Here is a 12646-nt window from a genome sequence, read left to right as displayed (position 1 = left end):
CATCTTTCCGTGATATGTTCACGGCCGTATATCTCAACCATCCCAAGTAAACACCCGGCCAAAGACTTTACCATTTGCGAATCAAAACTAGGGGAAAAGCTGGTGCCATAGTTAAACATTACACCTTGTGCGATGAAAACTTTTCTCTAGCATCGGAATCTTCAAGAACCCGTTTCGAAAATAAAAGAATTTTAATCAACAAACGGTTGAAGATTCTTTTTAACATTTCTCCCGTTTCATCTGGAAATAGCGAAGGCATTCAGAAAATCCAAAACACCATTAATGATAGCCTTTCGTGCCTGTAAGCACAAGGTGTTTCCGTTTCCGATTGGGATCCTATCCTCATCTATCTTTGCTCCACCAAGCTACCAGGAGAAACCTTCTCCCCCTGGGAGCAATCCCTCAAATCCAGAAAGGACTTACCCAACTGGACCCAAATGGATGAGTTCCTGCCCAGTCGGTACGAAGTGGTTGAGCGTTTGCATAATTACAAATCTACTAGGGCACGGAGTTCTCCTGCTCAAAAAACATCACCGAAGATTTAATCGTATCACTCCCAAGAACATATTTCGTTCAAATGCAAATTATGCAAGGATAATCATGCATTGAAATCCTGTCGGCGGCCATAAAAATGATTTCCAAACTTTATATAAACTGAGCTGTTGAATTTTAGCACCTTCGGCATCCTCAGCTCCTTCTGGAAGAGCATTTTCCGTCGCCCGAATTATCACCGAGAAAGCAAAAAAGCAAATCTGAGTTCGCGCTGAGCAGTTGTGTTTCTCTTCGCTCTCCAAATTTCTTTGATTAAAATCCATAGTTCTTATTTGCAATTTATTGGCATGGTGCATATTAATCAATCTGAGACAGTGACTCTTTTATTAGAATTGGATTTATTTAAGTGAATAAACTTTTGGTAAATCCATTTAATATGCCTTGTGTTTGTGGGCATAAAGTTGAGCGCCTTGAATCTAAAGTGCAGTGCTCGAAGTGCATTGAGTTTTTTCATCTCAAATGCGTAGGCATTCAACAGGCTGATCTTGAGTACATGCGGAGCGTGGATAAGCCATTTTTTTGTAATGTTTGTTTGGATGTGCGCCGTAAGTCATTTCGTTCTCCTCCTCCACCTGCTGCAGTGGATATGAGTGCTGAGTGCCAAAATAAAAACACTCATGGAAACGTAATTACACAACAAAGTTTACCTACTGTGGCCGATGAGCTTGCCGAAATTAAAGCGGTTAATGCTCGCCTCTTGTCTGCTGTTAGTGCCCTTCATGAGGAAAATAAGTGTTTATTGCAAAAGTCTGACTCTCTTCAAGCGGAGATTCGTGAATTGCACACTAATCTTGTTGCTAAAGATGCTACTTTGTCTCGCTTGCTATCGGAAATCAAAGGTTTGCGTGTTGTTGTTATTAGCTGCCTTGCTCAAAATTCAAATTTGGCAACTGATGAAAACAAACAATTGAGTTCGTCATCTTCATGCTCTTTGCCTGCTGGTGCTATTGCTTCGCCCACTACTTCTGCTCATAACTCAGACTCCGTCACTGGCGCGGGGAGGTTTAGCACTCGCCTCGCTCTGCTAATTCGGAAATTAATGGGAACAATCATATAAAATCGTCATCTACATGCTCATTGCCTGGTGGTGCTATTGTTTCGCCTGTGGTTGCTGCTCATAACTCATATAGTGACTCTGTCAGTGGCGCAGGGAGCGCTAAACTACCGCCTCGCACTGCTAATTCGGAAATTAACGAAAACAAACGAGAAAAATCATATAGTGACACGGTCGCTGGCGTGGAGAGTGATAAACTGCCGCCTCGCTCTGCTACTTCGGCGCATGCATCGTCGACGCTTTCTTCCTATGTTACTGCTACTGGCACTAATATTGTGACTGCGATGCCAACTCGGATGATTGCTGCTATTCCATTTTCTGCTGCTGTTTCAACGTCTCACTCTTTGCAAACGTCCACTATAAATCTCTCTTATGCTGCTGCTTCTGCACCTAATCCAGCTATCTTTACTTCTTCGTATTTGCCTATTTCAGCTGCTGCGTCGGCTGCGCTGCCTACTACTCTTTGCTCAACGTCTACTGCACCTGTTTGCGCGCTAATTGGCTCTCCCGCTGCTTTGTCTGGTTCTGCTCTGCAGGCAATAGATGCATTTAATGCTTCTGGCGCTCAGACTGATGTGGTTGTTGCTGGCCAAAATGATTGGAATACTGTGCGTCATAAAAAAGGTTCCAAGCAAAGAAATATCATTGGTCGCAATGAAAATGTTGAACTGGATGTTGTTGTTAGGAAGAAATGGGTGCATGTCTCCTCCTTTAAGCCGACCGTCAGCGAGGAGAGTGTAATTTCGTACGTGTCCAAACATTCTGGAATTGACCGCATACATCTCGCTTGCCATAAGCTTGTTAAGAAGGATGCGGATATGAATAATTTGCGGAGTATTAATTTCAAGTTTGGTGTTGAGCCAGCTTTTTATGACCAAGTCCTTAATCCTAATGTTTGGCCGTCGGAGATTAATGTGAGACCTTTTCGTTTTTTTCAAAAAGTGGGAAACTCAGAACCGACGAAATAAGCGTATCACGTAGCTCCTATGAATCAGCGTTCAAAGGTCTAAAAATATACTTCCAAAACATGTCTGGCATGCGCACAAAATCGAAAGATGTATATTTAGCTACGTCTCGTGTCGAATATGATGTTTACGTTTTGGTCGAAACTTGGCTCAATAACGATTTCTTTGACGAGGAGTATTTTGATCCGAGCCTGTTCCAGACATATCGCAAGGATAGGGATGCGGTGAAAACTGGTCATTTAAAAGGCGGCGGAGTTTTAATAGCTGTAAAACGCAGTTTAAGTTCTACGTTGTTTCTACTTTTTAACCAGGATTCTCTTCTGGATCAATTATGTGTGTGCATTTTTGGCTCCTTTGGTAAACTTTTCATTTGTGTATCTTACATTCCACCTAATAGTTCCGATAGTTTATATAATGATCACGTAGAAAATATTGTTAGCCTCTGTGATTGTAATGAAAAATGTAATTTTTGTATTCTAGGGGATTTTAATCTATCAGACATTAGCTGGTCTGATCTACAACATAAAGGTATCTTGACTCCAACTAAAGTTAATAGAGCTCATGAAATCCATCTATTGGATAGTTTTTTTAGTTTGAATTTTACCCAGATTAATACTGTTTTTAATAGGCTGTTTAAAATACTGGATCTTGTTTTTGTGGATGAAAATTTAATTTGCGATCTTTGTGAATGTGATTCGCCAATCGGTAAGACCGATAAGCACCATAATCCGCTTAGCTTAACTCTGAATTTCTTTGAGGGTATTACAATGGAACCCAAGAAACCGGTGTCTTACGACTTTCGAAATGCAGATTTCCTTGCTTTGGGTTGTACCATCTCTGACATAAACTGGAGTAATCTCCTTTATTCAGAAGATGTTAGTGAGTGTTATGAAGTCTTTTTGCAGATAATATCAAATATATTTTCTAATAATCTTTCTATCCTTCCGCCCAGAATCCACAAATTACCTTGGTACACCCCGAATCTTAAAAATTTAAAAAACAAACGGAATAAATACCACAAATTGTATATTGCCAATAGAAATGACAATATTTTGAAAGATAAATATGTGTCTCTCATGAAACAGTTTAATGTCCTCGATAAATTTCTTTATAATCAATATATTAGTAGGTTTGAATTTGAGCTAAAAGAAAATCCGAAAGCTTTTTGGAGCTTCATTCGCTCCAAAAAAGGTTGTTCAAACATACCAACATGCATGAATTTTAATAGCAATAGTTCTCAATCTTTAGCTGATACAGTCGACCTTTTCGCGGATTTCTTCAAATCCAATTTCTGTGATGATATACCTGTTAGTACATTCCCTCCTATCTGTCCAGCTCAACGGCTAGACTTTGGAGCGCTCTCCATATCGGAGCTTGACATTATAAATGCAATTTCTTCCATAAAGTCGTCCCTTAAATGTGACAATGATGGTCTTTGTGCATATTTCTTGAAACAGTGCAGGTCTTCCATCTGTGTTCCTTTATGTAAAATCTTTAATCTCTCTCTTTCTACAGGTGTTTTTATCAGTCGGTGGAAGGTGGCATCCATCACTCCGATATTTAAATCGGGATGCCGAAATGATGTATCTAATTATAGGCCTATTTCCAAACTAACGGTCTCCTCTAAGCTGTTTGAAAAAGTGGTTAAGGATAAACTTTCTTTCGTTTGTAAAAGTATAGTGGAGCCCCAGCAACATGGTTTCGTTTGTGGTCGTTCCACAGTCACTAACTTAGCGGTATTTTCGGAATACTGTGTCTCAGCATTTAAAAGCGGTTGTCAGGTCGATACTATTTATACTGACTTTTCGAAAGCGTTTGATAAAGTTTCACATGCTATCTTGCTAAGTAAACTGCAGTGTATGGGCTTTCATTCTGTTTTCCTGTCATGGTTGAAATCTTACCTTACAGATAGAACTCTTTTTGTAGAAATTGAAAATTATAAATCCAAGTCCTTTGTTGCTTCGTCAGGTGTTCCTCAGGGTAGCATCCTAGGCCCTCTTTTATTTATTCTGTTTATTAATGATATTGGTACTTGCTTCAAACATTGCAGATATCTTCTTTACGCCGATGATCTCAAATTGTTTCGTAAAATAACTTGTCCGTCCGATGTCCTCTATCTGCAGCATGATTTGGATAATTTAGTCAGTTGGAGTATAATTAATAAGCTATCGCTCAATATAAAAAAATGCTTCCATATGTCAATTTCTAGATCCCCTTGTAAATTGGCTTCGTGTTACTCAATTTTAAATCAGAAGCTCATTTTGGTCAATGATTTTGTTGATCTGGGTGTAGTCTTTGATTCGGGTTTTACTTTTGTAAACCATGTATGCTATTTGCTTCCAAAGGCGTATAGTAACTTAGCTTTTTTACGTCGATATGCGAGGGACTTTAAGGACCCTTACACTAGGAAAATTCTCTTTAACTCGTTAGTACGTTCAAAATTAGAGTATGCGTCAGTCGTTTGGAGTCCTATTTATAGCTGTCATTCTATGAGAATCGAACGGGTTCAAAGAAAGTTCCTTCGATTTGCTCTTCAACCACTTAATTTTTCCGACCCGCTTCCGCCCTATGCGGCCCGCTGTCAGCTAATAAATTTGCAGTCATTAGAAAAAAGAAGAATTATTCAGCTCCTTATGTTTCTCTTTGATTTGGTCTGTGGGAAGATCGATTGCCCTGAACTACTAGAGCTAATAAATTTCAATGTTCCTCACAGAACCTTACGATCTCAACCTCCCTTTTATCTTAGTGTAGTTAAGGAAAATTTCTATTCGTTAGCGCCTATATTTAGAGCGCTCTCGGAAGTTAATAACATCTCTAAGAAGATCGATATCGAATTTTCATCATCAAGATCCTTATTTAAGTTCACGCTTGAATCGTTTTACTCTTAGGTTTAGTTCATGCACTGCTATGTTAACGCTATTATCGTATAATACTTATTTTTGTAATCTGTGTAATCTAGTCTGTAAGATTTTTAATCATAGACTGAATAAAGATGAATTGAATTGAATTGAAAACGTTGCAGTAGTATTAGTTGTAAAGTCAGCGCAATAAACAAGATAATGTTCCCTACATTCCAGCATTGGTTAAAAGTATATTAATAAAATTTGGGTTTATATTCTTTATATGTTTCACGATTATAAGCCACTCACATATTGACAAGGTTTGCCTATACATTTTTTTATTATTTAACTAGCAGACCCGGCCTACTTCGTCCCGCCCAAAATAATTTTTTTGTTTTGAAACATTTTGGTCCAACATTTTCACCAACAGTTCACGTTCACGATTTTCAGTTATGCATTTCTCTTCTAATATTACGGTTTGGAAGTTGTCAGAAGGCATATTTCCATTGCCATCTTAAATAACCTAGCAAAAGTGTGATGCATCAGAGACTGCCATGCGTTGAACGCCAACTATTGCATACTCAATCAATACTGCTGCTTTGTATAACTGAGCAGCGCGTTGACTTAGTAGTATCGATGCCTAAAAGAAATTAGAGGATGACTGAACACCAGCGCATAGCGTGCTGTCTTGCAAATACAGCCACCACAAGTGAACGATACTTATAACAGCTCATACTGATATTGACTTCGGCAAACCAGTTTTCCGAATGCTCGTTCACTAAACTAGCAAACGCGGCATTTGCCGAAAGCATGAGAGCTCATTTGGACGGTTGGCGAAGCAAGACGCCACCGTTCATTTGTTGCAGAAGTCGTTTGACTTGTTGCTGAAGGTCACCTGACTTGTTGCTGAACGCCATTTGACTTTTTGCCGAAAGCACGACGATTGTAGTAAAGGGTAATTTATCGTCTCGTATGTATGTATTTATAGCGCGTCTGCCATTCAATTGCTTTACTCACTGCTGGCGCCAAGAGCGTGTTGGCAGGCTAGTTGTGAGGAATGTGAATGCGTACGTATGTATGTGTGTATGTATGTACATACCAATGCTTCATTTCAAACAAGCAAATGTCGTTGAATTGTTTTTGAAATACAGTATCATGACTTCGGCAACGTTTGATGCCTTCAGCAACAAATCAAATGGCTTTCAGCAACAAGTCAAACGACTTCTGCAACAAATGACCTGCTGCGTCTTGCCTTCGCCAACCGTCCAAATGAGCTCTCATGCTTTCGGCAACCGTCCAAATGCAGTATCGTGCTTTTGGCAGTCAATCAAATACGGCGGTTGCTGGTTTCGTGCACGTTCACTCGGAATACTGGTGTGCCGAAGTCAACATCAGTACGAGTTGTTATAAGTATCGTTCACTTGCGGTGGCTGTATTTGCACTGCACGCTATACGCTGGTGTTCGTTCATCCCCCGTTTTTAATGTGACCAGGCTTAAAGTCATAAAAACAGCATCGTTTGCCAATCTCTGATATGTACATATATGCATGTATGTATATTCATCAGTTGTCATCGGACCCAAGTTAAAATGATTTCAGTATTTTTTCGCCTTGCTTTTTATTAATATACTAGTATAGTGCATATATGCCTAAAACCATGCTACGAATATCAAAACCACTTCGCTTTTCCTCTTACTTTGTATATTTCATTTCATTTTATTAAGTCAATGGTAACAAACCTTACTGACTAGATTAAGATAGATACTTAATAATAATTTAACAGCTAATTTAAGGATATGCGTGACTTGAATAAAGACCTTGGCATCGCAAAATCAAGATCAATGGTTCTAGAAAGCCGATTAAACTCATTAAGCCCTCTTATAAGAGGGGCAAATCTAAAGTAGTTCGATCTTAAAATCTCAGTATGAAATAGGTTGTGAGAGCGAAGTACTCAGGAACATTGAAACTTAACTGCCCAAGTAGATCTGAGCAGTCAATTGTACCGGAAATTATATCGTATATAAACATTAAGTTTTGAACGTCTAACTTCGAGCGAAAGAACATTGATGAGCATGCACCTAGCATTGTATGGTGGCAAGGGATTATCAAACTGAAATGGTTGAAGAGCAAAACGAAGAAACCTGCGTTGAACTCTTTCAATTCTAAAAGAGTGTGAGGAATACATCGGATTCCAGATGACTGAGGCATACTCGAACTTCGATCGCACTAAAGAATTATATACGATTTATCTTGTGTAAGGGTCTTTACTGGCATAGCGTCTCAGAAAAGCTAAGTTAGCATAAGCCTTCGGAATAATAAAATTAATGTGGTTACCGAACGTAAAGGACAAGTCAAAAATAATTCCAAGATCCCGAAATTCTTTAACAGAGGCAAGAGCTGCATTTGAGACAGAATAGGTCGAGGAATGCACATTCAAAGACTTGGAGAGCACCATCTGACAACATTTACTGGTGTTGAGACGCAATTTATTTTGGAGAGCCAAATCAGTAAGAGCGTTCAAGTTTTCCTGCAACAACAATGTATCCGATAAACAGGAGATTTTACGGTAGTTTCAAGTCGTCTGAATAGAGTAAATAATTTGAATGTTTAAAGCGTAAACCAACATCATTGATAAAGAGGATAAATAGAATAGGACGAAGGATACTGCCTTGGGCACATCCGAAGTTGCCACAAATGTATAGGATTTAGTATTATCAATTTCAACAAATGAGGTTCTGTTTGACAAATATGATTTACGCCATGATAGAAAAGTTGAATGAAAACCCAAATTTTCGAGCTTCAACTGAAGTATTTTGTGCGAGACCATGTCAAACGCTTTCGATAAATCTGTGAAAATGGTGTCAACTTGACACTCACTTTTAAACGCGGAAACACAAAACTGAGAAAAAACAGCTAGATTCGTAACCGTTGACCGTCCACCCAAAAACCCATGCTGACATGGGTCTTTTAATCCTTTAATAGCTTAATACTGTCTCAAAGGGTTTGGAGCATGTCGACAATTTAGACACTGGCCTGTAATTTGACACTTCGTTCTTATTACCAGACTTGAAAATTGGAGTGATAGATGCCAACTTCCAACGGTCAATAAAGATGTCAGTAGATAGCGAAGTATTGAATATATGGGTTAATGGTAAACATAATGAAAAGCCGCACTTTTTAATCAAAAAGGAAGACAACCCATCACTGTCCTTCTTCAAGGAGGATTTTAAGGAGGAGATTCCATTCATAATATCTAATTCAGTTACAGCCAGGGCCCCAAAATCTAGGGATTTGGGTGCATTAGTACAAAAAGGATTGACATAATTATCAGAGTCAACAAGAAAATTGGATTTGAAAAAATCGGTAAAGAGGTTTACCGAGTCAACCAAACTCTCTGAACAAGTGCCATTAAGCTTTACACAGGTTGGAATATTAGAACAGCCTCTTTTCGAACGGACATAATTCCAGAAAAATTTTGGATTTGCTTTAAGCTCTTCCTCATATCGAGAAATATAATTATTATATAGGAATTTGTCAAGAACATTGAATTCAGAGATATAATAAATATATTTATCTTTAAATGAGATATTGTTGGTAGCTTTATATAATTTAAAATATTTGTTCCTTTGATTTTTCAATTTATTTAACTTCGTGGTGTACCAGGGAAGTTTGTGAACTTTGACCGGGCGAAAAGAGAGATTCCTGCTAAATATTTCAAACAACTTAAATAGGAATGCATCGAAACATTCCGAGACATCTTTAGAGTAGAAAAATGACTTCCAATCAACTTCAAATATTTACAAATGCTACGAATATGCAAATCCAAGAGCATATGCACAAGACCCTGAACAGCCCTAATATGTTTTATTTGAAAATCCTCTTCTTCGCTAGATGAAGATAAAGAGTTAATTCATATAGATTCATTTGTCCTGCAATCAACTTAGGCTTAATAATTATTGTTACGTTGCAGATGCACCCTTAAATGGTGTGCTTGTACCGAATATATTTTCAAATTAAAAAACCGCTGGAAAAATATAATTGCATTTGCACTTCCATCACTGGAAAGCAATAGCTGTGTACGTGCGCGGGCGCATGTGTTTGTAAAGAAGAGAGCAAAGCGCTGCTACTACGCTCAGTCACGAGTACGGTTGCCAGATATGGAATTCCGTTGTTAAGAAATCTTGGAGTTGGGAATTTAATGCAAACTTAATATCATTACGAATATGCACATTCAAAATACTTATTCACACACATATGTATCTTAAGTTTTTGTATAACTAAATATACTCACAAAAGAGAATTATAGATACATAGGTAGCATGGATGTAAATCAGTGGTGCACAGCGTTGGCAGAGCTCCCAATACAAGCACAATATTTTTGTATCTGTATGTGTGTACTCAGCAAAACAGCTCGCGCATGTTATGCTTACAGTATGAAGTACAAACGCAAACTGACCGGCTGCTAGCGGCGCATAAATTCGGTAGCTGCGCACACACGACTTGTGTGTGAAAGCCGAGTAGCTCCCGGAGACTCCCGTGTGCATCACTGATGTAAATACTTGTATATACGTAGCTTTGCGGCATTCCGTTCGTTGTAAAGTTTCATTCATGCTTACATACAGCTGCAAAATCTTTGTTATGCAGCGTTTTTGCTGCATCTAAAATGCAACATTTAGCACTTTCGAACATATTTGTTCGAAGAGCGTTCATGCTATCGCATTTAGCAAATGTACATTTACGCGAGTTAGAAATCGTATGCTTTTGACAAACAGCCGTTGTCTAGGCGCTTATTCAGATCCGTATCTATCACGATCAATTCGCCAGAGAAGATAATGTACAAAAAACCCTACTGAAAAGGGAAAGAGAAATTTTAAACGAAAAATTCAATACAAAACCTCGAAATTGTTTTAACCCATGGTTCATAGAATACAAGGTTACGACATCAGCCATGGCCGCCATCTTGATGACGTAGATGGCTAAATTTTTGGAGTTGCCAGATTCCTAAAAAATTGGCTTATAAAAATACACTATTTTAGTCAAAAATACCTCACGTTTTATTTCAAATATGTGTAATCCTGATATTTACTGTTTGACAATTTGCGTTGAAGCTTGTGCATTTTTCTGTGTCTTTCTGTTTATTTTAATTATTAAAAATTTAAGTGCGCTGTTTTTGATTGCAAAAATTTCGCTGAAAAAGGTAATTTTAGGTTTACCGTATGTCTAAAGGTGAATTGCAATTTCGGTAGCGAAATTTTGCCAATGTTATGAACGCTTTTTATTTAAAAATGCGCGGGTCCATTCTACTCACTTTCAAGAATAAAATCACCAGCAAATTTCAATAAGCATTCGATTTACATTTCATTTGTCACTATTGTACGAACATTATTATGTTAATCCAGTTTCACGTGAAGATATAACATTTTATGTAGTAATAATAACCTTTTCCACGATTTTATATCAAATATGCCCATTTGATTAGGATTCCTAAAATATGCTATACGGCAACTATATTTTCTGCGTTTTGTTTACTCTCCTTCTTCGTAAAATATTTCAGCCAATCAGAACTCACTTCGCAACTACGTCATTGGAGGAAAACAAATTTTTGACAGCACCATGTCGTAACCTTCTATTCTATGAACCTGGGTTTTAACCATGATACAAAAAAAAGAAGGTAGTTTCACTTTTAAATATTTTGACATAAACTGTGCTTACTGACGTACCTACTTTTCGTAAATTGTTAAATAGCACTGCCACCTAATCAAATAATTATTTTGGAAATTTTAATATTTTTTTAAGGAATTTTTATTTAATTAAAAAATAAGTTGTAACACACGAGGTAAATATTAACCGAGCTACGTATTGATTTAAATTGCTATAAAAGTAGGGCACACCAAAAATGTAGCATTATCTTCTACATGATATATTATATGCAGTTGTTCCTTTAAGAGACTAAGTTGGATGTTGCTTTATTTCGGATTCTAGGGATGCATAAACTTCTTTGTGATAACGCATGATGTATAGCTCCTTGGATCTGCATGCATACATTAATTTTATTATGCGTCTTCATTTGTAAATTTGTATATTTACATATGTACGTGCTTACTTACGTTTTATGCCAGCTTCAAATAAGAACAATTCAGTTAAAGTATATGTAATATAGTATACATGTATAATTTTTTTTTGATACACAGTGGGCGTTTTCTAATTTTAATTTATTGTTCAAAAATCGTATCCTGAAGTACGAAGTGAATTAATGTAATCCGATATTGATTAACTACATAATACAAAAGGATTAATGAAATGAAAAATTTATATTTAAATTCGTCTATGTATGTCGTTTCAATTAAAAGGGTATAAGGTATTTTACTGTTCAAGTTGAGAACTAGCATTTTCTCAACTTGTGAGTTACAGTCCTTTCTTCATACAAAGAAAAATGATCTTTTTGTTGAGAACGCTATGATCCTCCACTTGAGGTACTGTTGAGAAACAACGTTGGAGATTTGAGAAATATCTTAGTTCTCAACTTAACCTCAAGTTGAGCTCAAACCTAAATGGCCATGTACGATATGGCGTACGAGTAACATTTTCATTTGCCCATTGACAACTTGTTCATGCACCTCCGTTTTTTTAGTACTACCACTTTAAAATTTGTATTAAAGGTGTATTTAATATATCCTACCAAAATCTGCGAAAAACGCAGGGACATATACGTAAATATGTATAGACTTACTCAGTCTGAGTTGAAATGGTTACGTATCCTTTTTGACATATTTTCTCCGATATGCTTTCATTTTCGTGATGTCTAAATTAAAATGGTTGATCCTTAATTTTTAAGCATATGCCACAAAAATACCTAATGCAGTAATCCATATATTCGTCCAGGTATTCCACATCTTCCATATTTTGCGTTTGGTATCTGAAAATAATCATCAATAATCAAAAAACTGCCATCAAAGGACAAGTTTTGAAATAAATTACAAAATATATTAGAAAAGTAAATAATGTTAAAGGACAACACCTTGAGAAAAAGGACTATCCTTTGAAATAAATTACGGATGGTCATTGTACTTATATAGACAAAATACTCACTCTACTCCCACTGGTATCGCGTTTCGCTCTAATTGGGCGCATCGGTTCCTCCGGTTGAAATATTTCGCAGAAAAGTGCTCGGAACAAACAAACGATACTTTTGGTAACGCATTTTCAGTTACCATGCACGCGGATATCCACTTTTCT

The 12646-nt window shown here is 37.3% G+C and overlaps 1 protein-coding gene across 1 annotated transcript; it reads left to right on the top strand.

Annotated features, from left to right (window-relative positions):
- Positions 1 to 767: 767 nt before the first annotated feature.
- On the top strand, positions 768 to 3009 carry LOC108360932 (uncharacterized). The gene is made up of 2 exons (XM_017613404.1): positions 768 to 1554; positions 1707 to 3009. Exons 1-2 carry the CDS (start codon positions 929 to 931, stop codon positions 2572 to 2574), a joined length of 1494 nt encoding a protein of 497 aa, XP_017468893.1. The 5' UTR covers positions 768 to 928; the 3' UTR covers positions 2575 to 3009.
- The last annotated feature ends 9637 nt before the right edge of the window (positions 3010 to 12646 follow it).

Source organism: Rhagoletis zephyria, unplaced genomic scaffold (assembly GCF_001687245.7).
Source record: "Rhagoletis zephyria isolate East Lansing unplaced genomic scaffold, Rhagoletis_zephyria_1.1 Rzeph_scaffold_00656, whole genome shotgun sequence".
In the NCBI taxonomy this organism is placed as follows: Eukaryota; Metazoa; Arthropoda; class Insecta; order Diptera; family Tephritidae; genus Rhagoletis; species Rhagoletis zephyria.
This window is presented reverse-complemented; position numbering and strand designations above follow the sequence as displayed.

Excerpts from the sequence above, each read along its gene's own strand:
- LOC108360932 (XM_017613404.1), top strand. The coding sequence starts at position 929 with ATGCCTTGTGTTTGTGGGCATAAAGTTGAGCGCCTTGAATCTAAAGTG. Across the intron at positions 1,555-1,706 it reads TCCGTCACTGGCGCGGGGAG|CGCTAAACTACCGCCTCGCA; the intron begins GTTTAGCACTCG and ends TGGCGCAGGGAG.